Below are 25,831 nucleotides of genomic sequence, written 5' to 3'. Positions count from 1 at the left end.
GAAATAAATATAAGTTGAGACTGTTTAGTTTAGACGTTTTTTAATGATAAAACTTACGAAAACAACCTACGATTAACAATAAAATTGAACAAAATACAAATTTACTAAAAAGGATGTCTCTTATTGTTTACAATAATTTTGCGTTCAAACAAGTAAGGACATTTTTTTAAATAGATAAGTGATCAAATTTAGGAGTTTGGAGGTGTGTTGTGACGAGGGTGTAGATGAGAAGTTTGGAAAAATATATGCTATAGAACGTTAACCCATATTATCCAAAGCATAAAAAAAAATAAAAAAATACTTTTTTGCTCTGAAATTATTTATTTTGTTGCACTTAAGAATACATTACATGTGTCAAAAAAAAAAAACTCAAAACATACAAAAAATACAAGTGCGTAAATGAACCACTGGGAAAAAACATGAAATAATGTTTTCGTTAGTTTCAAGTTCAAATTCGACAGAAAACAACTAAAAGTAGATTGTTTTCCAAATAGAACCTGATTTGATACAAAAAAAACGCATAATATTTTATGGTGCTTGAGCGCACCACTGGTAACACCTAGTTTCATTTGTGGTGATATTTTACAAAGCATGAAGCATGTAAATGCACATTACATTTATTACAAACGTAAATTGTGTGGCTGTGGCAGATTCTACATCTCCTTCGGGCTTTATTAGCATGAAGAATCATGAAGTGACCTTGATTTTCATAACGCACTTCATCATGGCAGGTACAAGATTTCTTTGAGTAATTGTTTTATCAGTTTTTAAAAGTCGCAAATAAATGTAAGAATTCAAATCAAATCAATCAGTTCGTCATCAGAAAACAAAAAATATTTCTAGCGGAGTTTTTCCAGAATGCCTATTTTTTAGTTCCTCACATGATCTAAATTCATCGTATATAGGTGTGTGAGTGTATTCAACCTGACCTTTCTTCCATTTGACAGTAAAAGCAAGCCTGTCGTTTGCAGAAAGCACACGCCTTCTTTTGAATTCCAGGGTTTCATCATCTGATGAGTCCCATTCAGGTTCAGTAGTTGATGAATTACAGGACTGTTTGAAGGACAGCTATTTCATTTGGTGTATGTAACTCGAAAGTTCCAACTATATCAGTTGGTTGCCCATACTCTTGTCGATTTATGTTATCGTTCATATCTTCCTCGTTAGTCAAGGTATCCACGTCGGGTGGAATATAGACCGCGTCAATATGTTCTGTAAATATTTTTTCACGTCATTTTTGCATAAATTTACAAGGAATGGAATGCTACAATACATAAGAATACGTAAATCCAAATAATACTTGCGACTTTCATTGTTATTGTCCTCATCGATCACGATCTCCTCCATAGCCGCCTCTAATTCCTTTTGAGTCAAATATCTCGGAAATGCCATATTTTACGAACTGTAATGTTCACTGCATAAGGCACAAACTAATAACAAAGAACACGCTAATTGTTGGATGTTTATTCTACATGCGCTAACTTGTCTAGACTTGTAATAACAAGTTTTCTCTTCACAGATAAAACCAGTGCATTCACGCACCAGTAAATATTTTCAGAAAACAAACTATAATCAAAGTAGTATTTTCAATATATGTTTTCTACGATGTAATCTACATGCTATAGACTTAATAAAAATGGCAATACAACTCCAAAATATTTTTTTTTTACTATTTTGGATTTACATACATATATAAGATCTTTCCTTTACACATAAATTAGCGATTTTATGTCCTTTAGTAGTGATAATAATAAAATTTCTAAATGGATGTGCAAAGATATTTCCTGGATGTGACAAAAAAAATCATAGAATAGCATGCATTAACGCTTGGACAAAATGGGTTAAGAGCTTTTGGGACCTAAAAGTTTCTTTGTATGATTGCACTGGCGATAGGCAAAAAATTAATCTAAATATTCCTTTTCAATAATTAATATTTGAGTGTCAGTTGCTTGACTCCATAATATACCATTGTAAGCATTTGCACAATTCATAATCATTTCAAACACATATGATTAATTTGTTCCCTTCAATACAATCTCCCGTCTAACAAAGTATCCGAGAACTTTGCACTCGGACATTTCGAATGTTGTTCGGTCGGTATTGCCAATCAAATTCTACCACTGATGTTTCTTCAATGTTGACAATTAGTTGATTGTTTTCATGATAATTCACAAATATGCTTATTCTAGTTCTTAACGTGAGATTTACCCTATTTACTTGATATCACAGCTGAATAAGAACAGTTTACAGTCTTTTGGTATTTTTGGTAAGTCATTTACATATAAAATAAAGTTGAGAGGACCAAGAATTGCTTCTTGAGGTGTACCTAACTTTAACAACCTTTAATTTAAATTCTCGATGATCAAAGACATTTTTGTAAATGATCTTTGTCGACTCAGTTCCTGGTTAATCATGGACCAAATAGATTTTGACTTATTCTCAGCATTGCTTATTGTGTAAAATGTATGTTTTTCTCTTTGTCGATGTTTTTGTTCGCATATTTTTGTTAGTTCTTTTTTATTTTCGTGTATGTTTATATTTTTTGTAAATTTTCGTTTGAAAGTTGAGTTCTTTGGGTTCTTTTAATTGTCGTGTAAGTTGATTGCTTTGTTAAGTTTAATGAGTAGGTTTTTTGGTTTAGTTGTTGTTTTACTTCGTTTGCCGCTTTTATCGGTTTTCAGATTATAATGTATTTATAAGAATTGAGTAACTATAAAATTTCTATATAACTTCTATGATTACTAAAGTAAGCTATTTTGAAAATGTATCTCCGCCTTAACAATTATTAACCAATATCTTAAGGTAACCAAATGTTATGTAGCTCAACTTCTTCGGTTCTAGCGTACACGCAGTGGCTAAAAAAAATGTGTATAAATTTCGTTTTTTATTTCCATTCTATAAACAATGAAAAGATTGATATTCATATTTTGAGTGATACCATTAAAAAAACTATCCCTGGAACCTATCGAGAATCCTAATATACCATTTTTTTTAAATATCGGCGCATCAACACATCTTTCTCACGGCATTGCCGACTTTCGTGCTGCCCAAGAACATATAAATTAATCTGTGATATTTTCAAGGCCCGGTATTATTATGAACCATCAAAGCAATGATTTGATATTTCATTTATGTTTTATTAATTACAGCGAAACAAAATAGCATTTAGTGAATAACATGATTGTGACCTTTCACTCCGCTTACACGTGTACGACTTTTTGTTAATTTATTTTTATTTGCAAATGTTTTCCTATTTTTTCATAAATTACTAAGCTATTTTAATCACTAAATTTTACGTTTTTTTTTATAGTTTTACTTTAAGTTATGGTAAGAAATGCTTTTTTTATATCAATTTTTTTCTAATCTAAATTTTTAATAAATGATAGCATATAAATGAAAAAAAACAAGAAATAAGTGTTTGGAAATATTTTTCGTAATTCATTTTTGTTCGTATGGGTAACCTCTAAACGTAATCTGCGATCTGAGTAAGATCACGTCAAGTGGACCCCCGATTTACCACTTGACCATAAAAAATTAATCTATATAAAGTTCTTATGATGGAAAATCGATACCTCAAACGATTTTTTAAAATTTTGATTTTAACAAAAAAAAATTATAATGAAAATTTTAAGCACTTTTATTAAAAAATGTATTAAAAATCAACCGTAAGAGATCAATTTATGAAATTTGCAGCATCCATGGTCAAATGGTTATACTTTAAGAATATTTACTTAAAATTATTTCTTTACTTTTGTATTGTTAACTAACTTTTAAGTTAACAAATGAAAATTTAACTGATTTATTGGTAAAAAAATAATGTTTTTTTATCGGTCACATGATTTACACATTTAAGTTTAAGATTTCGGAAGAAAATTTCACTGCTCGTCATTAGTTTAAAAAAAAATGCATTTATTTATGACGAACTGCATTGACGATTTTATCAGTGATAATTTAAAATAATAATACAAAATATTATTATTAAACAAATTTTATTATTATTTATGTTGTTTTATTATAGTTATTATATTTTTATTTTTTTTAACAATATTAACCATCGTAACATACTGAATAGAAGAAACAAGCTTAATTAATTAAATTGTAAATTTGTCGTCAGTTATTTTTATTATTTTTTTAAAGCTAATTTCTTTGAAAAAATAGTGAAATTTTCGAGTATTTTTTATTATAGTTAAGCGTTCGAAAAAAATTAAAGTGGGGTTGTTATGTGGTTGTTTTTATCACGATGGAGACTAGCACGATAAGCTTGTCTTTTTACACTGCCTGCTAAGCCATCACACGCTCCTTTGCCATGAGATATAGCGAAAAAAGTCATAATGTAATAAATCACTCGGCCCATTTTAAATCACAGAAAATATTATTACAATTAAAAATTATAATACTAAAATATTAACTAAAAAAAAAACACTACTCAATAACACTTCAGCTTTTATTTTTAATAATTATTTCATGCTTTGCGTATAAACTTATGTCACGAATAGACTTAACAAAAATGGCAATACAACTCCAAAATATTTTTTATTTTACTATTTTGGATTTACTTGAAAATGGGATACCAACTTATGTACCGCTTTGGGTAACTTTTGAACTCATACATAAGATCTTTCTTCTGACTTCTAAAATGATTTTGTTATTTACTAAAGATGGAGTGTTGACTAGTAAATTTAAAAATAATAATTTACTAAGTTACCTAGAAAAAATAAATATGCACCATAACAGTTTTAAAAATTTAAAGTTGATTATTTTTTTCTAAATTTACGTTATTTGGTAAAAACAAAAAAAAAATTATAGTATTCTTTATAACATTGTTAAAAAAAATAAAATTTTGTTAATGATAATTTTAATCAAATAACATAAATAATAATAAAATTTGTTTTATAATAATATTTTGTATTATTGTTTTAAATTATCACTGATAAAACCTTCAATGCAGTTCGAGACGCTCCGTAGCGCGGCGCTTCCATAGGGCTCGGCGCCCGGCGCGCTGTCATAAATACATTTATTTTGTTTAAACTAATGACGAGCACTGATATCTTCTTCCGGAATCTTATACTTAAATGGATGAAGCATGTGACCGAGAAAAAAATATTATTTTTTTTTACCAAGAAATCAGTTAAATCTTCATTTGTTAACTTAAATGTTAGTTAATAATACAAAAATAAACAAATAATTTTAAGTAGGTAATATATTCTTAAAGTATAGACATTTGACCACGGATGCTGAACATTTCATAAATTTATCTCTTACGGTTGATTTTTAATCCATTTTTTAATTAAAAGGGCTTAAAATTTTCATTATAAAAAAGAAAGTTGTTAAAATCAAAATTTTAAAAATCATATTGGGGATCAATTTTCCATCATAAGTGCTTATAAAAAATATATGTAGATTGAATTTTTATGATTAAATGGTATATGGGGGGTCACTAGCTGACACTGCTGTCCCAAGCTCGTTTTGCCTGAAGATTTCCTCTTCTAATCTGTGCGAAAACTCATGACGTCTTCATAGCCTCGTTAAAAATAATCCAAAACATCGAACTTCAGCCAAACCATCATTTGTCTTACTCGCAACACCGCAATTAAAGTGAATTAATTAATGTACTAAGACAAATTTAAAAATTAACAGCCGGCACGAAACACAATTATTCACGGTATATCATTCGAATCTCACACTTAAAGGCTAAACCTCGCAAACATCGCAAGCGGGATGCTTATCGTTTTAGAATTGGATAAAATGCAATTGGGAAAGAAAATTTGTTAATTGTACATTGTTCTAAATTCCGCCCACATTTTAAATGAAACTGACTTAGTTAGGATACCACGTGACCATCATCTCATTTAATGAAATGATTTTTTTTGTAATTCAACGGTCATCTAGGGTAGTTTATCGGCGCAGTCGTAGTAGGATTTTTTCGTATAATCGACACATGCCTTTATATTTTGGTTATTCTGTAGGTGGCAATTCGTGTTTTCATTTTTCATTTTTTTTACGTATCCCAAGAATTTTTATATTATAAGTGTCCACTAGCAAAATTAAACAATTATTGTTGTTGACTAGCTTCGTAGATGGATTTATTGTGAATGAACGAATAAATGGTATATCAGGGATCCCTTCCAGGAAGCCTGAACCGAATCTACTGTATTGGTTAAGATGATATACTGTATATATAATGTTTATTTTAAGCAAGGCAGCACTATACTTTTGTATAACAGTCCATAAAAGGGTAGAAAAAGGTATGAAATATTTCTACGACAATGGCCTTTGTCGTTTTACATTTATAAAAACAAACGCAAGCGTAACTGGGACATTTTTTTCAATGACTTTACCATACCTGGTGGCATTTTCGAGATTCCTGTGAAATTTTATTTAGTCATTATGCGAAGCAACAGGTGTAATTACTTTGTCTGCTTTCGGAACGCTCCGCATGCGGTTCGGTATTTATATTTATCGAACGTTGGGAGACATCGTTATTTATTAGACATCTTGTGGTTGTGGGGTTACGATTTTTAGATACCAAACAACTGAAAAGCGAGCGAGGTCTAACAAAATAAAAAATTCATAGAAAACCCACCACACTTTAAACCAAATCGAAACAATAATACGAGTATTACTATGAAAAACAAAATAAAAGGAATTAAAAAATGGAATTTCCGAATGAACATTGTATTTATGGAAATTTAATCATGTAGTTTTCAACAGCTGCAGCTTTGCTTTTATGACTTATACTAAGCAGTATGAACGAAAAAAAAAACAAAGAAAAATAATTAATACTGCAAAAATGAATGAAGGAACCGTCAAAATTATTTAACAGTTCTTGCTGTCTAGATCTACTATTGCAAAATTCGTGACTATGTTCTTCAATTTTACAGGATGTTTCAGATTTAACATTCTGTAACATTTTCTTTATTTAAAAATCCAATAAAACACTATAAATCTCCGTTATAAGTTATCTTTGAAAGCCTATTTAAATCGGCACCAATGTACTATTTGAAATAAATAAGTTGGTAATGGTTGGTTTTATTGTTTCATTTTTCTTTAAGCATTTTCTGCAATTTTGTGCATACCTGCTGCAATTAAGGCAGTATTATTATTATTATTATTATTATTATTATAACATTCTACAATTATTAGAGTTATTTAGTTTTTTTTTCAGGACTTTAGAATACTGTAATATTTTCTTTTAAATGCGATATAAATCCGTTTAAATATCGGCCCAATCCATTTGAAGCAAATACGTTGGTAGTGGTTACTTACTGCAATTATTTTATCATCAACATCGTTTTAAGGATTACCCTTTTTTTCAGGATTTTAGGCCGCAATGTCTCCACTATTTATAGTGGGGATAACACTTTTCACCACCTCCTTCGCTGCCGTTGATCACGTGCCCCAGACGAAAGGGAATTCGCCCAGCAATCCGCACGAAATCAACGATGCCTTCGAAACAAAGAATCCTCAAGACTTTTGGTGGATGCGCGACGACAGCCCGCTGAAAGCGTCGTACGACTATTATAAGAAATGTGCCTCGTCTGGTTAGTATAATCGAAATAGATAACTAAAAAATAAACAAATAAAATAGCATTGCGTGGAACCCAAATAGCACAAGGACGTCAGTAAAACGTCTTCGGGATATCTGGCGGGACATAGCGTATATCCTAGGGATAAACTGGCTCATCTAAGGGATATCCTTAAGACGTCTCAAGGATATACGATGTTAATAATTTTAAAGTCCACAGAATATCAGATACATATGTCCGTGGAATGTTTGTTAAAACACACTAAGATATACTAGTTGAGACGTCGTTAGTATATTCGACCTTACTTAATTATTAGGGTATTTCCAACAGCCTATGAGAAATACTGGAAAGGTAATGTCCAGTAGTCCAATTGGTTGTGCGACAATAAATATTCTATCCTAGTATTTAGTACTCGCGTGTGATGGAATTAACCCATTGGGTATGGTTGGTGAAGTCATCACTGGAATGGCACGTGATATTTGAAATGCACGAGTTTTTTCCAATTAATCTTTAATTTTGCTTTTGATGGTAAAAATGAAGGATAGCCGATAGATACAGTTAATAAAACACATTTTTTTTCTATTGTAGATATGAAAAAATTTTAGGTTCATAATATAGCATAAATATAGAACAACCTAAACTAAAGTATCTTAAATATAGAGTAACTAAACTCTAAAAGAATAAATTTGACAGGTTTTCTGTCATTCTTTGGTGAAAGAAAGATTTCTCATATTCTTTTCATGCTTGTGATGTGTTTGCCTTCTTATCCGCATACGAAAATATTTTAGTTTTGAGAAAGACAGGTTTTATATATCTGAAAAAAAAAATAAAAAGAACGGGACTCCTATCTTATATATTTAAAAAACAGATTTAACAAATCCTTACATCCGCCTGTTAAGTAAAGGCTTGATTTGACGCTGATAGTACTCTCATGAAAGTGATCTTAGATGCTAATCTCCACGATGATGTAAGTATACATTTCTGTATTTCTTTTGATTAAATACAAACCTTATTAAACTCTTATTGGTAAGATCTCTTTCATATTCATGCAATTTTTTTTATCAACCTAAAAATTTTCCTAGTTTTTTTTGCTCATGATTGTATCTATTATCACTATGAAAACAAGCCCTAAAAAATAGAAAAAAGGTTTTCATGAATTGACCCAACAACCATTTTAATATGAAAATTGTTACCTTCTGCAGGGTGATTCCTAAAATTAATACATTGTTTTTGGGGGCTGGTTCTTGCATCCATTTTAAGAAAAAAATTCTAACTACGCTATATAACTAAAAATGTAATTTTGTTCTGAGGAACTTTCTCTAACATTGTTTACTCAAATAAAAAATTAGTTTAGTTTTGTACGCCTAAACTACTCAAAAAACATGAAGAGAAAGTGAATTTTATTTTTGTTATCAAAACCTAAGCAATAAGAAACCAAAAGAAGTCTAGAATCAAAGATATGTAATCTAAAACGTATATTATAGTTAAAATAGGTAAAAAAAGTCAGTTTTATCTTAAGTCGGTCCGGCAATCATTTAAAAAAAGTATGAACTAAGCAATCACCATAATATATATTTTATGAAATTATATTCCTTTACTTTATTTATATTCCATTTTCGTCCTATTATTTTTAAAAAACATAGTACCTACTTACCAAATATTAATTTGGCCAATTTTAATTTTGAAAATTTCTACTTTTTCTTCATGCCCAACCAAGTAAATTTCTTGGCAAGTTCATTTGAAATCAGCGGGGTCAAGGCTTGCTATCTCATTTACTTAGCAAAATAATAACAAACAAGGCATGATGTTGGTAGGCTACACAACAATAGTTCGTTCAGCTTAGAATTTATCAAATCTTATGTGATATATTACTATAAAGCTTTACTTGCATGAATTATTAGTTCTTCAGTAATAATAATACCACAAACAAATAACTCAATTGAAAGTACTGAAAGCAGTAAGCACAACACACAAAATACTCAAAATAGACGCCAAGTCGCCGTATTCCTTATACCGCCAACAAAAACAAGGCTCAAAAGATGGCGGACGACCAGACGGAGAAGACGACGGGACCTGAGCGAGTTCGGCGCGGCACGACCGCGAGTAGTTGCGTCATTGGTTGCACCCGAACAGTATTGTCAAATAATTTTTTAACTTAGATTAACTTAATATTTTTTGTGGTATTTTTATTAAAAAAGTATTTTTATAAAAAAAAAACACTGACGTCGATGTAGATGTGCACAAAGACGTAGCCAATGAAAGGTCCCCCAAAAACATCAGAAATGTAAAACAACTAAGTATTTTCCATCTCAGTTGTTCAAAATTTATCTTTTTAGCTTTCATTTTGTTTTACGGTTTTTATTTTTTTCCCTGTATTTCTATTCTAATGTTCCCATTATTAGAAGATATCTGTGGTATATCGTGTCCAGCAAATCCGCAAGCTATCTATTCCGAGGATATTCCTGGGATGTATTTTACGTATGTCTCGGGACATGCGAATTAACTGCGACATTGATCGGATATATTGGGATAGTGTGTGCTATTACAAGCTTGTTAATATGGTAAACCATGGTGAAAAAATCCTCAATTTATAAAAATATTATATAAATGATTTAAATTGACTAATCGCTCACGAATCATATACAAATATTTTAACATAGAATTGGCAACATTTAATTTTCTGTATAACAAAATGAGAAAAAGATACATTGAATTATTTCAATGCAAAAACCTACAGAGTTAGGTAGTGTACATATAAGAAAAATTTGAAAATTCTTTTAGATTTCTTTCAATCAGAATTCTAAACACACAGAAATTATGATTCAAATTATCTACGAGCGACATCGAAATAAACTTCAAATTAGTAATTGGCCTGTTAAAACGAAATTTGTAACTTGTTTTTGTGGTGGCATTCGGCGCTTTCGTACTTTTTTTACTTGTCATTTGGGACAAGAAACGGTTTTTGGTTTTTAATTCCTTCAAAAACGAAAAAGTCACGGACTGACATTTATTAAAAACAGCACCCATATCGGGTATAATCTTTTCCACTTATTTCTAAAATGTGGTGCAAAACGACGTCGCTCAACCTCGCCCTTTTTTTGTCGCAGGTCAGTGCAACCCGTCGAAGAAAACTCGTCCTTCAAAATCGAAGGAAAACCCGTCGGCTGGATCGGAATCCATAGACGTGGCCAAAAACGTTTTCTTGAATGGACAGTTTAATCAAAACGGCGGCTACTCTTCTGCTTCGTTTACTTCTGCGTCTGCGTCGGATGGATGCGATGGTGATTGCGTTCAAGGCACGAAAATTGCCGGTTTTCACAACGGGGCTAGCATCGACTTGAGCAAAAATCCCTTCTTGCGGGGACAGTACGTCGCGGCTGGTAAGACTTCATTCTTATTTTGATCAAACAAAAAGGTTTTGTTTTGTTTTTTTTTCTTTTTTAATAAGAATCGTTTATTATTTATCTTTTTGTTAGGATGTTATATTAGCATTCTAATAATTTTTCTGAAGGACGCTAGTTTGTAACTACAAATTAGATATTTTGTTTCAGTTAGTTATTTTATTTTTCACAGAAAAAGTTCTCGATGCAGTGGCGACGTAATTAACCAAAATATTATTAGTTCATAGGTGGTCAGTAGCACGCCACTGATTTCCTTAAAAAATCATGCAGAGAAAAGGTTTTTATTTTTTTAAAAGGAAACAGAAAAAAATGAAGAAATTAAATTTCTTTAGGCATAATTGGGGATTGTAAGTACATTTTTTCTAACAAGAGAAATCAGTGACCGATGATCGATTTCTGCCAAAATACACATGGAAAAATCCACCGCTGGTGTATTTTTTTAAAAACGTGGTACACTAAATAATGCCTTTTTGATACATTGTAATGGGTGTCAATTTTTTTTTATATTATATTATGAAATTATTTTTGAGGTTCTGTAACGACCACCAGAGGGCGTAATTGCCATGTTCAATTTCATAATAAATGTGGTATCAGTGAGAGTGAGTGAGACATAATAGCAAAAAAATGATCGAAGCATGTAATTTTTCTTACGTAATTAGATAGTCAAATCAGCGACCAACAAACGCGGCGAAAAGAGCATCCCATTGTCTTCGTCCTTAAAATAAAAGCACTTAAGACTCAGAGAAGTTGATTTTTTTTCTGAGCAACTTCACCATACGGGTTGATATTGAAATAAAAACAATCAGGTTTAGTCATTCAACAATCTCGTTGCAGACTAATTAAATTTATTAAATATAAAAAAATTGAAGTATCTCGAGAGTTTTGTTTCATACGACATGTTAGTGTAGTGTCTTCCTAGCGATATCAAAACGCATGGGTGGCTGTAGAGACATTCTAACATAGCTCTATGTCTTGGTCACTGAGCAAACAGGTCGTTACTAGTAAGAAAGCCCGTGTGTAGTGCGAAACCGATAGCTGTATTGAGTCATTGCGAAACTTGACCTGAAGTTGAAACAAAAACATGTTTTAACCGGTTGGTATGTTTTTTGACAGCCAACGGCGACTTAGTCCTAAACGAAAACAACTTTATGGGCGTGCAGCCATCAGTACCTTTTAAAGGCTTGAAGAAACGTCTCCCGACCTCCACCACTTACCAAGTACACCATGTTTCAGGGCAAGATGGCGAAGTGTCCGGAGTTTCGGCTAGCCATTGTGAAGGGAATGGTAGAGTATGCGCGCCCATAGGCAAGTGCCTCGACGGAGTGATCGACGACGCGGATGTTTCGGAACTTCATAAAAAGGTTAGTTTTAAACGATCTGTTGCTAAAATTTTAAGATTTCCTTTATCAAGAAATACAATTTTAATGACGGACAACGGAATAACAAACGATTCCTTTCGAAGGAAGTTTTAAATAAATTTAATTACTTTTTTATGTTTATTAATTGTTTTTAAAAAGTGGAAAATTGTCAGGTAGCCTTAACAAGACCAATGCTCCTAAAGCAAAGGTTACAATAATGTAAATATTAACCAGAGTGTGAGAGAGAGAAAGTGAGAGTGAGAAAGAGTGAGAGTGAGAAAGAGTGAGAGTGAGAACGAGTGAGACTGAGAAAGAGTGAGAGTGAGAATGAGTGAGAGTGAGAAAGAGCGTGTGTGTGTGAGAGAGAGAGAGAGAGAGTGTGTGTGTGTGTGTGTGTGTGAGAGAGAGAGAGAGAGAGAGAGAGAGAGAGAGAGAGAGAGAGAGAGAGAGAGAGAGAGAGAGAGGGAGGGAGTATGTGAGACAGAAAGATAATGGCCCAAGTGCATTTACTTTCAAGCTATTAACTTTACAATGTATATAAAAATAATTGAAATATGTTTGAGAACTTAATATAAAATATTCATCAAACAATACATCCTAGCGATATCAAAAATAAAAAAAATGTTTTCGTACCACACAAATAGTACATGATTCAAATCACCCAGAACAATATTTTTTTGCGTCATATTATGGGCTTGGACTGGATGGAATAAGAGTCGTATCGTATCTTTGGATCTTAATATATACGTAAGAGATCTGTGTGTGATGGATACTTGCCTACCGATTTCAGCCTTTCTTTTTGCTAAACTAAGTATGCTGGTTTTTGTTTCTCACAAAATTCTTATGGTAAGTCGTGCCTTGTTGCTCCACCAGTTGGGACTGATCCGGATCACTTCGGGAATGCCTCAGAACCCTCGCCTGGGGCCACTGTTCTTCTTAATGTATATTAACGATATTAATGAAACTGAACTCTTACCTGATACGTGCGTTAAGTTTAGCCGTTAAGTGCACCGTCATCATATAAATAAGAAAAATTTTGAAATCGCTTAAAAATAAATAGCGAAAGGCGAGTTCTTAAAATACCTATTATTAGTTCTTAATAAGCGCACATCTAAACACTTCGAGTACACAATTAATGGCGTAGTCGAGCGTACTGAAATAGTGGTGAAGGTAATCGGCAGTGGCGTAGCGCAAAATAATTTAACGATAAAATAAAAATTAAACAGGCTACAAGGCAGGCGACATCGTTTATTTTGCAGATTTTTCCGTCGTAATGTCAGACCGGGTCTTTATTTTGCAAAAATGTAATTCGAAAAAATGCCTGTTTTGTACAAAACAGTCAAAAAATATCCCATTTAACTGTAAAAGTTTAAGGTTGCTCGCATATCACTTTGACAGTTTAGTAACAAAATTTCTCGGAAACCCTGTATAATAAAAATAAAGAAAGCAATAGCGCGCTAACAAATAAAAGTGTTTTCGTACATCTTCGCGTTACGTAACCGGCGAAATCGCCTCCGGCCAGCAATATCGCGATAATGTCAAGCCATTGTATTTTCTCTGCGTAAGACTTACCTTCACTAGCAGAATTTAATTTACTTATTTCATTCAGGTGTGGTGAAAATATATATTATATATGAATGTATATAGTGTATCTTCAATGATATTACAAATAAGAAAAAGATTTTTACAAAAGAGAAAAAGAAAGAAGAAGGAGTTATTGATTATAATAAGTATCTACTCTCATTAGATTGTGCAATTCTCTGTCCAATTTGTTTTTGAAAGAATTAGTACTTGTTGCAGACACTGCGTCTTCCAATAGCAGTTTGGCAGTATTTTAGTAATAGTAATAATAAACGGCTTTTTTTATTAGTCAAATGAAAAAAAAAAAAACAAATACATATACACAATATAGCACAAACAGTTCCTACTGAATCAGGGCGCAGTCTAGTCGAACGGGCTACTCTACTGAATCCCAAATCGTCGGATTAATGCACGTTGTTTTTTAAAAATTTTATGAGAAAATTACAATATAATGTTGTCAGATAGAGGTATAACGTAACTTAAGATTAATAAAAAAAAACAACTATACACATTGACAGAAACTATTCTTTCAAGAGAATCTGTATAGGAGAAAAAGAAAATTACATATAAAACAAAAAAAAAGCATATTTATGGACACTGGCATTACACACTAAACAGGTAACTCTTATATCGTTTTTTAAATATTTTTCCTTTTGGTAAAGAGTTATAAAATTTAATACCGTTATAAGTAAATGATCTCTGGAAGATGGCAAATCTGATATTCCGTGCGTGTATCGTCTCCCGAAAAACGAACCTATTACTTAAAGGTTTCACAGGGTTCGTCGCAGAATTACCCAAAATGAAGTGCTCTGCGATTCTCCATTTTCAACCAATTAACCTCTTTAAATGTGTGCAGATATGGTCCTATTTTCTTAGCCCTAAAATAAGGCGTGAACGTGTATTTTGACTTTTTCAATTCTAGATTTGTCTGCTACGTCAAGACAAGGGCCATAAATATAATAACAGTAGTTGAAACTAGAAAGCACAAGATATTCACAGAGCATTCTACGTAAAGGAGAACTAAGTATATGTCTACTGTTGTATAACATTCTTAATGAAAGATATTTTTGTATCATAATTTTAATATATTCCCTAAAGCGCAACTGCGTATCCAATATAATACCTAAATTTTTCGCAGAGTGGTTAAAGTGAAAATAAATCTTCGTATCATCGGCATAGGTCTGGACTTTACAGTGCCGCAAGGTCCTCAAAATATCAGCTGTGTAAATAATAAAAAACAGAGGCCCGAGGATAGAGCCCTGCGGAACGAATGACAAAATCTGAACTCGCTCTCAAACTGTGCCGCTGCACACAATTTTTTGAAATCTGTTAGAAAAGTAGGATGTTACCAGATCAATCGACTGTTGTGAAAATCCATAATATTCAAGTTTTGCTAATAGAAGTGCATGATTAACGGTATCAAAAGCCTTTGAAAAATCCAAGAGTATGAGTGCAGTATGCATTCTTTTATTAATAGCGGAAATTATATCGTCTGTTAAATCAACCAAAGCAACCGAAGTACTGAAATGTTGCCTAATCCCACATTGACACTCGGGTATGACATTGTGCAAGTGCAATCTTAATATCAATATTATTTTCATAAAATATTTCATCCCACAGAGTTAAAAGAGATCTTGTAAGAATAAATTAATATTAAAATTAGCATAGTCCCTATGAGTAATAACTTTTGGCTGTAAATGAGATTTTTCTATTTTTAAACAATAGTAAACTAGACAGCGATCAGAAACTTCAAACACTGATATAACTTCGGTACTAGCAATCATCGATTCTTTAGTCAAGAAAATAGGATCCAAACAAATTATTTCATCTGTAGCCGGATAAATGCTGGAAAAAATATTATGAAGGTCGCGTGCTATAGCATTAAAATTTGTATTTGGGGGGAGATAAAATACGCAGAATGCATAGTGCTTATTCTTCAACTTTGTTTTAAAAATTAAAAATTGAAGATAATTTGTTATATTGAAATTAAGTGTAATCAATTCCGTTAGTAAATTATTCTTAACATATCCAAAAACATCAACATCGTCACCAGCAGAAAGTCGCGCCCCATTGGTTAATTTTTTGGAGTGACCTCGAAGATGGATATTCGGGTCATGTTGAAAGATGTTCCGTTCACATGAGTAATAGTTTTGATCGCCACGTAATCCTTTTTCTTTCATAGTTGTTAAATTCAGCTTTACAAGTCTTTTCTCATCTTTCTCTTTAATAAAGTAGGGATTCCATATTGTCCTACCATATTCTAATTTTGGACGAATGAAAGACATAAAGGCAAGGCCTTGTTCCTATAAAACACCAAAGAATTAACCTATTTAACTACTTTTGAAATATGTGTCTCCCATTTCAAGTTTTAAGTTATCATAATTCAATCTTTCAAGTCAAGTCTTTCTGTTCTTTTACATGCCTATTTGACAAGCCGCCATTTACTCGCAGTTGATAGTAACGATCTTTTAGAAATGAAGCAATAAGACGTAGTAGATTTCCTTTAATCCCGTAGTGTATAAGCAAAAGGAGATTTTGCGGAACTTTGTCAAAAACCTTTTAGAAATCTAACTAAATTACTTGTTGATTTTTATCTTAGATTTTTGTCCAGTCATCTAAGCATTTTGTTAAGTTCTTGATAGTTCCTACATATTGAGATTGAATTAAGTACATTTAAAGAAAACAAACGACAGAAAAACAAATTTTTTATGGGGTTATTTCGGTTGGGCGATGTTCAACAGTTTTGAATTTAATTTATCAATAAACAGTTTTGAGGTAATTTAGTGTAACATACTAACAGAAAACAACTAAAAGTAGATTGTTTTCCAAATAGAACCTGATTTGATACAAAAAAACGCATAATATTTTATGGTGCGTGGGCGCACCACTGGTAACACCCGGTTTCATTTTTGGTCATATTTTACAAAGCATGAAGGATGTAAATGCATTAACTTATTACACTTCTACATCTCCTTCGGGCTTTATTAACATGAACAATCAAGCGGTGACCTTGGTTATCTTGACGCACTTTATCTATGGCAGGTGTAAGATTTTTTTGAGTAATTGCTTCATCAGTTTTTTAAAGTCGCAAAACAATGTAAGATTTAAAATTAAATCAATCAGTTCGTCATCAGAAAACAAAAAATATTTCAAGCGGAGTTTTTCCAGAAAGCCTATTTTTTAGTTCCTCACATGATCTAAATTCATCGGATATAGGTCTGCGACTGCACTCTATCTGTCGCATGTCGTTTGCAGAAAGCATATGTCTTCTTTTGAATTCCAGGATTTGATCATCTGATGAGTCCCATTCAGCTGCATCATTCGGTGTATGTATCTCGAAGGTTCCAACTATATCAGTTGATTAGTTTATATAGACCGCATCAATATGTTCTGTAAATTTTTTTTCACGTTATTTTTAGTACAAATTTACAAGGAATGCAATCTTATATATAAGAGATTTTGTTCTTTAGTAGTGATAATAATAAAATTTCTAAATGGATGCGCAAAAATATTTCCTGGATGTGACAAAAAAAAATTTATAGAAGGCACCATTGGTTCAAAATGGGTTAACAAGGAATGAAAATATTAACCTGTGATCGCTCCCAAATCCGTGATTAAAGTATCGGAAATGACGTGGACTCCCTGTCACGTATAACGTGCCTAATGGGGTATTTTAGGGCACGGAGTAGCAAAATACTGTACGGAAGGTATTCTGGGAGCGTCTTCCGAAAATTGTCGGTTTAATGAATTGGTCATATGACCCGGAATCATCGTACAAGGAGAATCTTGTCGGAAAGAAAGCGGTAGCAGAGGCACACGAATATTTATTCGGCTGATGTATTGGGGAAAGTAAACACTGGTTACAACGCGTACTAAAGGTTAACCACGTCAATATATTACGATATAGGAACGGGATGTCACGGGCAAATATGTCATTTTAAACCGAAGCAAAAAAATTAAGTCGACTGGTAGATGGTCAACTGATATATACAGGGTGTTTTCTAATTGAATGTCAATAATTAAGGAGGCGATATCTGGGTCCATTTTAAAAAGAAAACTTGAAATGAACTTATATCCTGAATTAAAATATATTTTTTGTAGTATCTGTAATAACCGCATTAAAATGTTAATGACATTTGGCACATACATAATATAGTATCAAAAAGCATTATTTAGTGCACCATTATGTTTTTTAAATACACCTCTTCTCTGCATAGTTATCACAATTTTGTTAATATGACAGCATGCAGAGAAATTAGTTTTCATTTTTGAGTGACACCGTATGAAGGACTAAACAAAAATCAACTCAATTCTGCTCATAAGTAAATGTAAACATTTGTTTTAACGAAATTAGTGACGTTCCACATTACGTATTGCCGACTTTAAAAGTTAGGACTTTAGGACATATGTACATATGAAGTGTGTACATCCCTTAAAATGCTATGTGCAAATAAAATTATATTAAATTTTAAAATACAGAAGGAAGATATTAGCAAAGTATTGAATGAGTGTATCTTTTGTTGAGTTTTGGTTTGTAAAAAAATTCATTTAGCATTTTATTCTAAAGTCATTAAAAGATCCTGACAAAAAGGAAATGACCAATGGCGGTAAGAAAAATGTTATGTTTCCATGGTCTACTTCGGACCAAACATTAATCTTAATGAAACTGACTTTGAAAACACTAAACCCAAAAAAAAACAAAAAAAAATTCTATTTCTATTTTTACAAGAAATTCAACAAGACACATCTTTACCTAATCCCATATGGAGTATTTTTCACTTTGCTAATTCGAAGACATGCTGTGAAATGTGCCTTATCTATTAAAATTACAAGTTTTGAATTCCACACAATAAACATGGATTTCGTCTTATGATGTTGCATCATTTTCTAAACAAAGACAGAGCTACGAATCTTATAAATAGTCCGCGATGAAAATATGGGGCAAACCATACAGGGAAATGTTTTTTTAAAAAGATTTTTATATGTCCCTTTAGCCAGTACGTTGTGTAACCCACATTTCTGTTTAAAAGCATAATAAGAAAAAAAACTTTTTAATTTTTTAGACATAGAAATTGCATGGATAATCGTTAATCGTTTTACTTTTTATTTATATTTTGCTGATAGCAGTTAGCAAATCTGTCGAAAAACGTGCCCACTTTTCCCTCTCTACGCCGCCAATGCTAGCTCTCACTGATCAGTGCAAACAAAAAACTTTTTGAGCATTAAAAACGTCGATTTGATGAGCTGTCCCGATTTGGCACCTAATGACTTCTTTTTATTTCCACCAGAAGAAGCAACTGATGCTTTAAAAAAGCATGTTTTGATTTTCATTTGGATTTTTTCAAATATCTCGTACAGCGTAAACAGCACCCTTTAATCCAATTGGCCAGAGTTTCCACGAATTTTGATTCACGGCTAATAATTTAATAGCGAAAAGAACGATTTTTGGGGTCTTTTAGATTTTTGTCTATAATTGAAAAACCCTCTATATAATAAGTGAATGAATGAATAATTAAATGTTATGATCCCCGATCTCCCGCATTTCCTGGTTTACAAATTTTGCCGATCTGGTTAATAGTTTTCTAGAAAATATTTTTTTTTGGAAGTCAAAATATATAAAAAAATATATTAATTTAAAAAAAATATTTTGCTAGATTTGAGTAAGTGCTTTTTCAACAGATAAAATGCGGGTGTGGACTTCTACCCTTCTGCCCAATCTGAAGTCGATAGCTTTACATTTAAGACGCCTGTTAATTTTTGAATACAGTACAATAGAAACTGACATCTGGAGTACAGTCTTTTTCATTGTTTTTTAATTTGCGGCGCACCCGGTATAATTTTGAAAAATTTTTAAGAATAAAATTTTATTTAGCCGATTCTTCTGCATCTTCGCCTTCAAGAATTTCTTCTGTCGCTTAAACCGTTTTCCAGAAATGATTTCTTTGTTGGACCCTCGCAAAATTTAAAATACTTCCCTACCCGCCAGCAACCCCAATTTCAGTAAGTTGCGTCAGGGAACCAAGCTTCATACTTGTGATAAATTCGAAGACCATAGCTTCGAATTTATCGTTATGAAATGTAATATTTACAGACTACCTGCTACTATATATACCGAAATATGACAATAAAAACTTAATTAATGTTGTTGTGAGAATTTAAGTTCATTAAAGGAGGGGTATTTAAATTTAATTTATCGTTAAGCAATACATTTTAATGTCTCATTTTGTTAATCTGTATGACTTCCAATAAATTTAATTTTCTACTTTTTCTGGCTGTATGTAAAATATCAAAATTGTCGTCAAAAATGTGTTTTTCTGTGTTTAAGTGTGCAGCATAATTAGAATCCAGACTATTGTTTTTAAACGCTCTTTTATGTTCGTTAATGCGTTTCTTGAAGGATCTACCTGTTTGTCCAATACAAATTTTAGGACAAGATCCGCATTTCAACCTGATTTTTGAGATTTTGGACACTTCGTTTTATTGTTTTTTCAAAAATTTTCCTATTGTGTGGTTAGTTCTGAAAGCTATTTTTAAACCACATTTTGACAAATGTTTTGAAACTTTTTCGCTAGGTTCTCCTATGTATGTAATTGTTTTAAATTATTGGTGTTCTGTATTAGGTTTCGGATAAATAGAGTTTACTGCTGTCTGGATTTGTTTTTTGTTTATAATTTTATTGATAACGGACGGATTGTAGCCGTTGTTCAGTGCAATTTGTTTAATGATGTTAAGTTCTTTTTTGCAATTTTCTGTTGAGAGTGGCGTATTAAGAAATCTGTGTATAAAAGAGTGAAAGAGTGAAATTTTGTGTGTATAAGAGTGATTTGAGCTTTTATGTATTACTGTGTGCGTGTGTGAAGGTATATGGAAAAATCTAATTTGTTTTGCGTTTTCGTAATAGTTAAGTCTTGAAAATTAATAGAGTTATCCTGTTCATAGTGTGATAAGTATATTTATTATAATTTAAAAAAAATTTCAATTGTCTGTCCGTTCCCACAAGGCAAGCAAAGATATCATCCACGTATCTATACCACCATAGAAAACTTTTCAAGTTATCCTTAAAAATCTCAGCTGACAAAGAACTAAGTGGGTTTCCCATAATCAAACCTTCCTTAGAGATGTAAATCTGTCCATAAAGTAGTAGTTTGTAAATATTACATTTCATAAAGACACGGTGTTGTCGAAACAATATAATTTCGTGAAAATCTGAACTTTTAGTTCTTATTTATTTTGTTAAATGGATTTTCACCAAGTAAAAGCCAAAAGGCATAATGTGCTTAGTGATGTTCCGCAGGGATCAGTTCTTGGGCCGTTCCATATAAGTGAAACCATGAAAACTTCAATCACAATGTTTGCAGATGATACAAAACTCTTCTTCAACAATGGTCCAAATGGTCCAAATGGTCTAAATTTGGTCCAAAAAATGGAAAATGAGACTAAACGAATAGAAATGCAATGTTTTGAGCATTGGAACAAACAGAACTGAGTGTCGTTATACCCTTAATAAAAAGAGCTTATAACGTGTAGAAGAACAGAAAGACCTTGGAATTATGATAACTTCCAACTTGAAACATATATTTCAAAGTAGTTAAACAGGTTAATTCTTTGGTGTTTTGTATGAAAAAAGCCATAGTAAAACTTTATAAGTCTTCCATTCGTCCAATATTAGAATATGGTCAGACAATATGGGATCCTTACTTTATTAAAGACATTGAAATAACAAAACTTCCAATCCATTTATATATCTCTTTTTCGCTTTTGTAAAAATCTTTTTTGTGATGTCATTGAAGATACACAATATACATACATAATATATGTCTTTTTTTAACAAGGATTATTTTTTTTAATATAATTTGTATCGTATACATTAGATATTGTATTGCAATTTTCGGAGACTTATCGTGTTTCATAGCGATGCCAAAAAAACAGTCCAAAATAAAAAAAAAAGATGGCTGCCAATCTTCGATCGCCGCCATTTTCAAATATCTTTTGCATCTAGTGGACCGCAAAAAACTGACAAAAATTTGAGCCTTCTGGTTCGAACGGCTACAGACTTATTGAATTAAAACCCGTGGCACGGAGAACAGAGAAACAGAATAAAATTGAAATGCTTATTTTTTGACGCTGATTCCGTTGGTACCGTAGGACCCAGCGTTACCGAGATCTGGAAAAAAATTACTACGGCGTTTACTTTCGAAAAATTCGATTTCATCGATCTTAAAAGTTAAAACATTACCATTACGTGTGCGAGATGTCCAGCTTCCGCAGCCCCTTTCCTGCCGAATTCGTTGAATTGAAATAGCGCGGAAAAGCGAAAACGAAACGAAAGAAGGAAAAAAAAAGCGAGTCGCAATTAATCGAATTCCTCATGAATATTAACAAAATATTTACCGACCTTGGCTTGTTTTTTTTTTAATCGAAAAACCGGGTTGGAACAGGTTCCCGTGCGAAAATACATTATTAATTTCTTCTCCGTCGTTATAACGCCTCGCGATTGCGAAAATCTCCTCACAACCCGTTCGCTGCGCGTTTCGTTATATCTTTCCACGTGATAATGCTCGACAAACTAAATAGCGCTAGTGAGGATTTCGATTTAACTGTGAGCAGTGCCGCCAAAGCCGACGTTTGGAAAGTGGAACCGTCAGCCGTAGCGAAAAACTGCAGGAACTTGATAAGGGAAGTCGTAGACACTTTAGATCTGCAGCCGAACCCGGCCAAATCGGTGATCGCGCTCTCTCTAGGGGATCCGACGATATACGGCAACCTCGCCCCGCCTCCGGAAGCGGTAAAAGCCGTCGTAGCCGCTACCGAAGGGGGCGGCTACAATGGCTACGCGCCGAGCGTAGGCTACAACCGAGCGCGAAGCGCCGTAGCCGATTACGTGAGCTACGACGGAGTACGCTACGAAGCCCGAGACGTGATTCTCTGCAGCGGGTGCTCTTCTGCGCTAGAAATGTGCATCACCGTATTGGCTGACTCGGGCAAAGGCCAGAACATTCTCATCCCGAGACCGGGGTTTTCGATTTATCGCACCCTGGCCGAGGCCGTCGGAGTAAACGTCAAATATTACGACCTGATCCCCGAGAACAATTGGGAAGCGGACTTGCAACACCTGGAGGACCAAGTGGATGCCAAAACTGCGGCCATCGTGGTGGTGAATCCTTCGAACCCTTGCGGCTCGGTTTACAGCGGGCGCCATCTGGCGGACATATTGGACTTGGCGTCGAAGTATAGACTGCCCGTGATCGCGGACGAGATTTACGAGAGGCTCGTGTTTCCGGGTACCGGATTCGTGTCCGTCGCTTCGCTGCACTCCGGGGTGCCTATCTTGATCTGCGGCGGATTGGCCAAAAGGTTCTTGGCTCCCGGCTGGCGTCTAGGCTGGATACTATTGCACGACGAAGTAGGTGCTTTCGACGCCATCCGCGAAGGCTTGACGCGCCTGAGTCAACGCACGATAGGGAGTAACACTTTGATCCAAGGAGCGTTGGCGGATATTTTCAAAAACACTCCTCAAAGCTTCCACGAGGCGCTCGTAGCGACCCTACATCGTCACGCTCTGGTAACCTACGATAGATTGTGCGACGCGAAGGGTCTCACGCCTTACATGCCCGACGGAGCCATGTACATGCTGGTGGAAGTTCATCTGAAGCGATTCCCGGAGTTTGAAACGAGCCTGGACTTTGTCAAGGCCATGATGGAAGAGGAATCCGTGTTTTGTTTGCCCGGGGATTGTTTCGGGATCTCGGGGTTCGTCCGGATAGTCCTCACCGTGCCCGAAGACCTTTTGATGAAGGCCTGCGACAGGATTCGCGACTTTTGCAATAATCATTATCGATTTTGAAAGACTGACTCGGCATTTTTTAGGTTTAACTTTTCCGACGGGTGTCTTTTAGATTAAGCTTACCAATAATACAAATACGATTAAAAAAGTGTTTTTTTTTAATCCCAACATTAATTGGAGATTGTGATCTCACGCACTTTTCACCTACGAAAGAACTTGTTTTTTTTAATGAAATTCAAATTTCAGCTTCGTTAAATAAAGTTTAAACATAGCAACGCTTCCATTGAGAGAGGGAACGCGAGGCATCTTCTGATGATAAATAACATTGATTTTGTTGCTATACCGACATTACATTGTTTTACATTAATTTAAGCAATAGTTTTCTCCCCAAAGTACAATGCGGATATGGAAGGAAACATTTTATCTTCTTTTACTGTTGCGAGAAGCAATCCGCAATACAATTTTTTTATCACATTACTCTTTCGCTTCGTACTTATTATATTCATCAGCTACATTCTTTGCTTTTTGTCGTAATCTCATTGGATATTGCCCATATGCATTTCATTTTGTTGCCCAATTTCATACTTTTGTTGTGACAAGTTTTCATTTGAACAGGAAGTAACTTTGGTCGTATTCTTTTTCGTATGTAAATAGGTCATTTTATAGCATTAAACTTCATTTATTGAATTCTTTTTCAAACTTTTATCAAAAAAACTTGTTAACATCTAAATATGTTTTTTAAACAAACTTTCGGATATGTAATTGTTTTTTCCAATTAACGTATAATAATAATAATAATAATATTAATAATAATAATAATAATGATAATAATAATAATAATAATGATAATGTCTTTATTTCACCATCATACACTTTGTCTCAGCAATATATGAAAAATGCATTCTAGTATTCTAGTGTTCTAGTATTCTAGTAATTCTAGTAAGCCACAAGTGACCAGACCACCCTGCTCCATTCAACCGTAAACTTAATATGGGAAATATAACCTTTGGCACAGCACATAAAAATCAATATAATGGGTGTTTCTTTTCGATGTATAGAACTTTAAGTTGGCATTACTGTTCAAGATGGCGACCGATTTAGCAGCTGTCAAGTCATTTATTCTCAGTTTGGTTTGGCAATTCATCATGAATAGTGAATGAATGCAAATAGTGCAATTTTATTTCGAAAATAATGGTTCTGTGCGGAATACGTATCGCGCACTACGTCCATTTTATCGTCGACAAAATCGTCCATCAGAGCAGTTAATTCGATTAACCATGGAACGTTTTCGCACACGTTTACTCTTATTGATAACTCGCATCCCCAGAGACGCCGTGCGGTGCGTACAGAAGAAGCTATCGCTGCTGTAGAGCGTAGCATTGAGGAAGACCCGAATGAGTCCATCCGCCATTGAGCACAGGAATTCGATCTGTGTCCATCCACTTTATGGAAGATTTTGCGGAAGGATCTTGGTTTACGTGCTTACAAAATCCAACTCGTGCAAGAATTGAAGGCAAACGATCATCAAGTAGGGCGTAGATTCGTCGAATGGGCCCAAAACGAGATTGCCGTTGTTCCCGATTTTCATAAGCGAATTTTGTTTAGCGATGAAGCGCACTTCTGGTTGAATGGCTACGTCAACAAACAAAACTGCTGCATTTGGAGCGAAGCTAATCCTCAAGTGTATGTCGAAACACCGTTACATCCAGAAAAACTGACTGTTTGCTGCGTTTTATGGGCTGGTGCAATCATTGGTCCGTACTTCTTCCAAAACGATGATGGCCAGAACGTTACAGTCAATGGTGATCGGTATAGAGCTATGATTACTAACTCTTTCATTCCTGAACTGAATAACCGTGATGTCCAGGAGATATGGTTTCAACAAGACGGCACAACATGTCACACAGCTCGTGCCACAATCGATTTATTGAAAGACACGTTTGGTGGCCTAATTTCACACCGCTAGACTACTTTCTGTGGGGCTATGTAAAGTCATTTTTCTATGCGGATAAGCCACATTTGGAAGACAACATTCGAAGTGTTATTGCCGATATACAGCGAAAAATGCTGGATAAAGTCATCGAAAATTGGACTTCCAGATTGGACTACATCCGCGCCAGCCGTGGCGGTCATATGCCAGAAATCATATTATCTTTCGGATAAATAAAATTCATGTCAATC

General features: G+C 33.6%; 2 protein-coding genes across 3 annotated transcripts in view; both read left to right on the top strand.

Annotated features, from left to right (window-relative positions):
• The window catches only part of LOC132706107 (serine protease filzig), a 65,259-nt gene that overhangs the window by 11,257 nt on the left and 28,171 nt on the right, over window positions 1–25,831 (top strand). Inside the window, exons 2-4 of one of the 2 annotated variants that reach the window (XM_060677217.1) lie at window positions 7,317–7,541; window positions 10,634–10,906; window positions 12,041–12,288. In XM_060677217.1, coding sequence (XP_060533200.1) covers window positions 7,331–7,541; window positions 10,634–10,906; window positions 12,041–12,288 — 732 coding nt within the window. In that variant the 5' untranslated portion in view covers window positions 7,317–7,330. The remainder of the gene's footprint in view (window positions 1–7,316; window positions 7,542–10,633; window positions 10,907–12,040; window positions 12,289–25,831) is intronic. The other variant, XM_060677218.1, reaches the window with a different exon arrangement.
• LOC132706157 (tyrosine aminotransferase) lies at window positions 22,352–23,783 on the top strand. Its single transcript, XM_060677327.1, has one exon. It carries the CDS (start codon window positions 22,421–22,423, stop codon window positions 23,708–23,710), a length of 1,290 nt encoding a protein of 429 aa, XP_060533310.1. The 5' UTR covers window positions 22,352–22,420; the 3' UTR covers window positions 23,711–23,783.

Source organism: Cylas formicarius, unplaced genomic scaffold (genome assembly GCF_029955315.1).
Source record: "Cylas formicarius isolate icCylForm1 unplaced genomic scaffold, icCylForm1.1 PGA_scaffold_8__14_contigs__length_24414737, whole genome shotgun sequence".
NCBI classification, from domain to species: domain Eukaryota; kingdom Metazoa; phylum Arthropoda; class Insecta; order Coleoptera; family Brentidae; genus Cylas; species Cylas formicarius.
The sequence above is the reverse complement of the archived record's forward strand: the minus strand, read 5'-3'. Positions and strand labels throughout refer to the sequence as shown.

Coding starts and splice junctions, on each gene's coding strand:
- LOC132706157 (XM_060677327.1), top strand. CDS start 22,421: ATGCTCGACAAACTAAATAGCGCTAGTGAGGATTTCGATTTAACTGTG.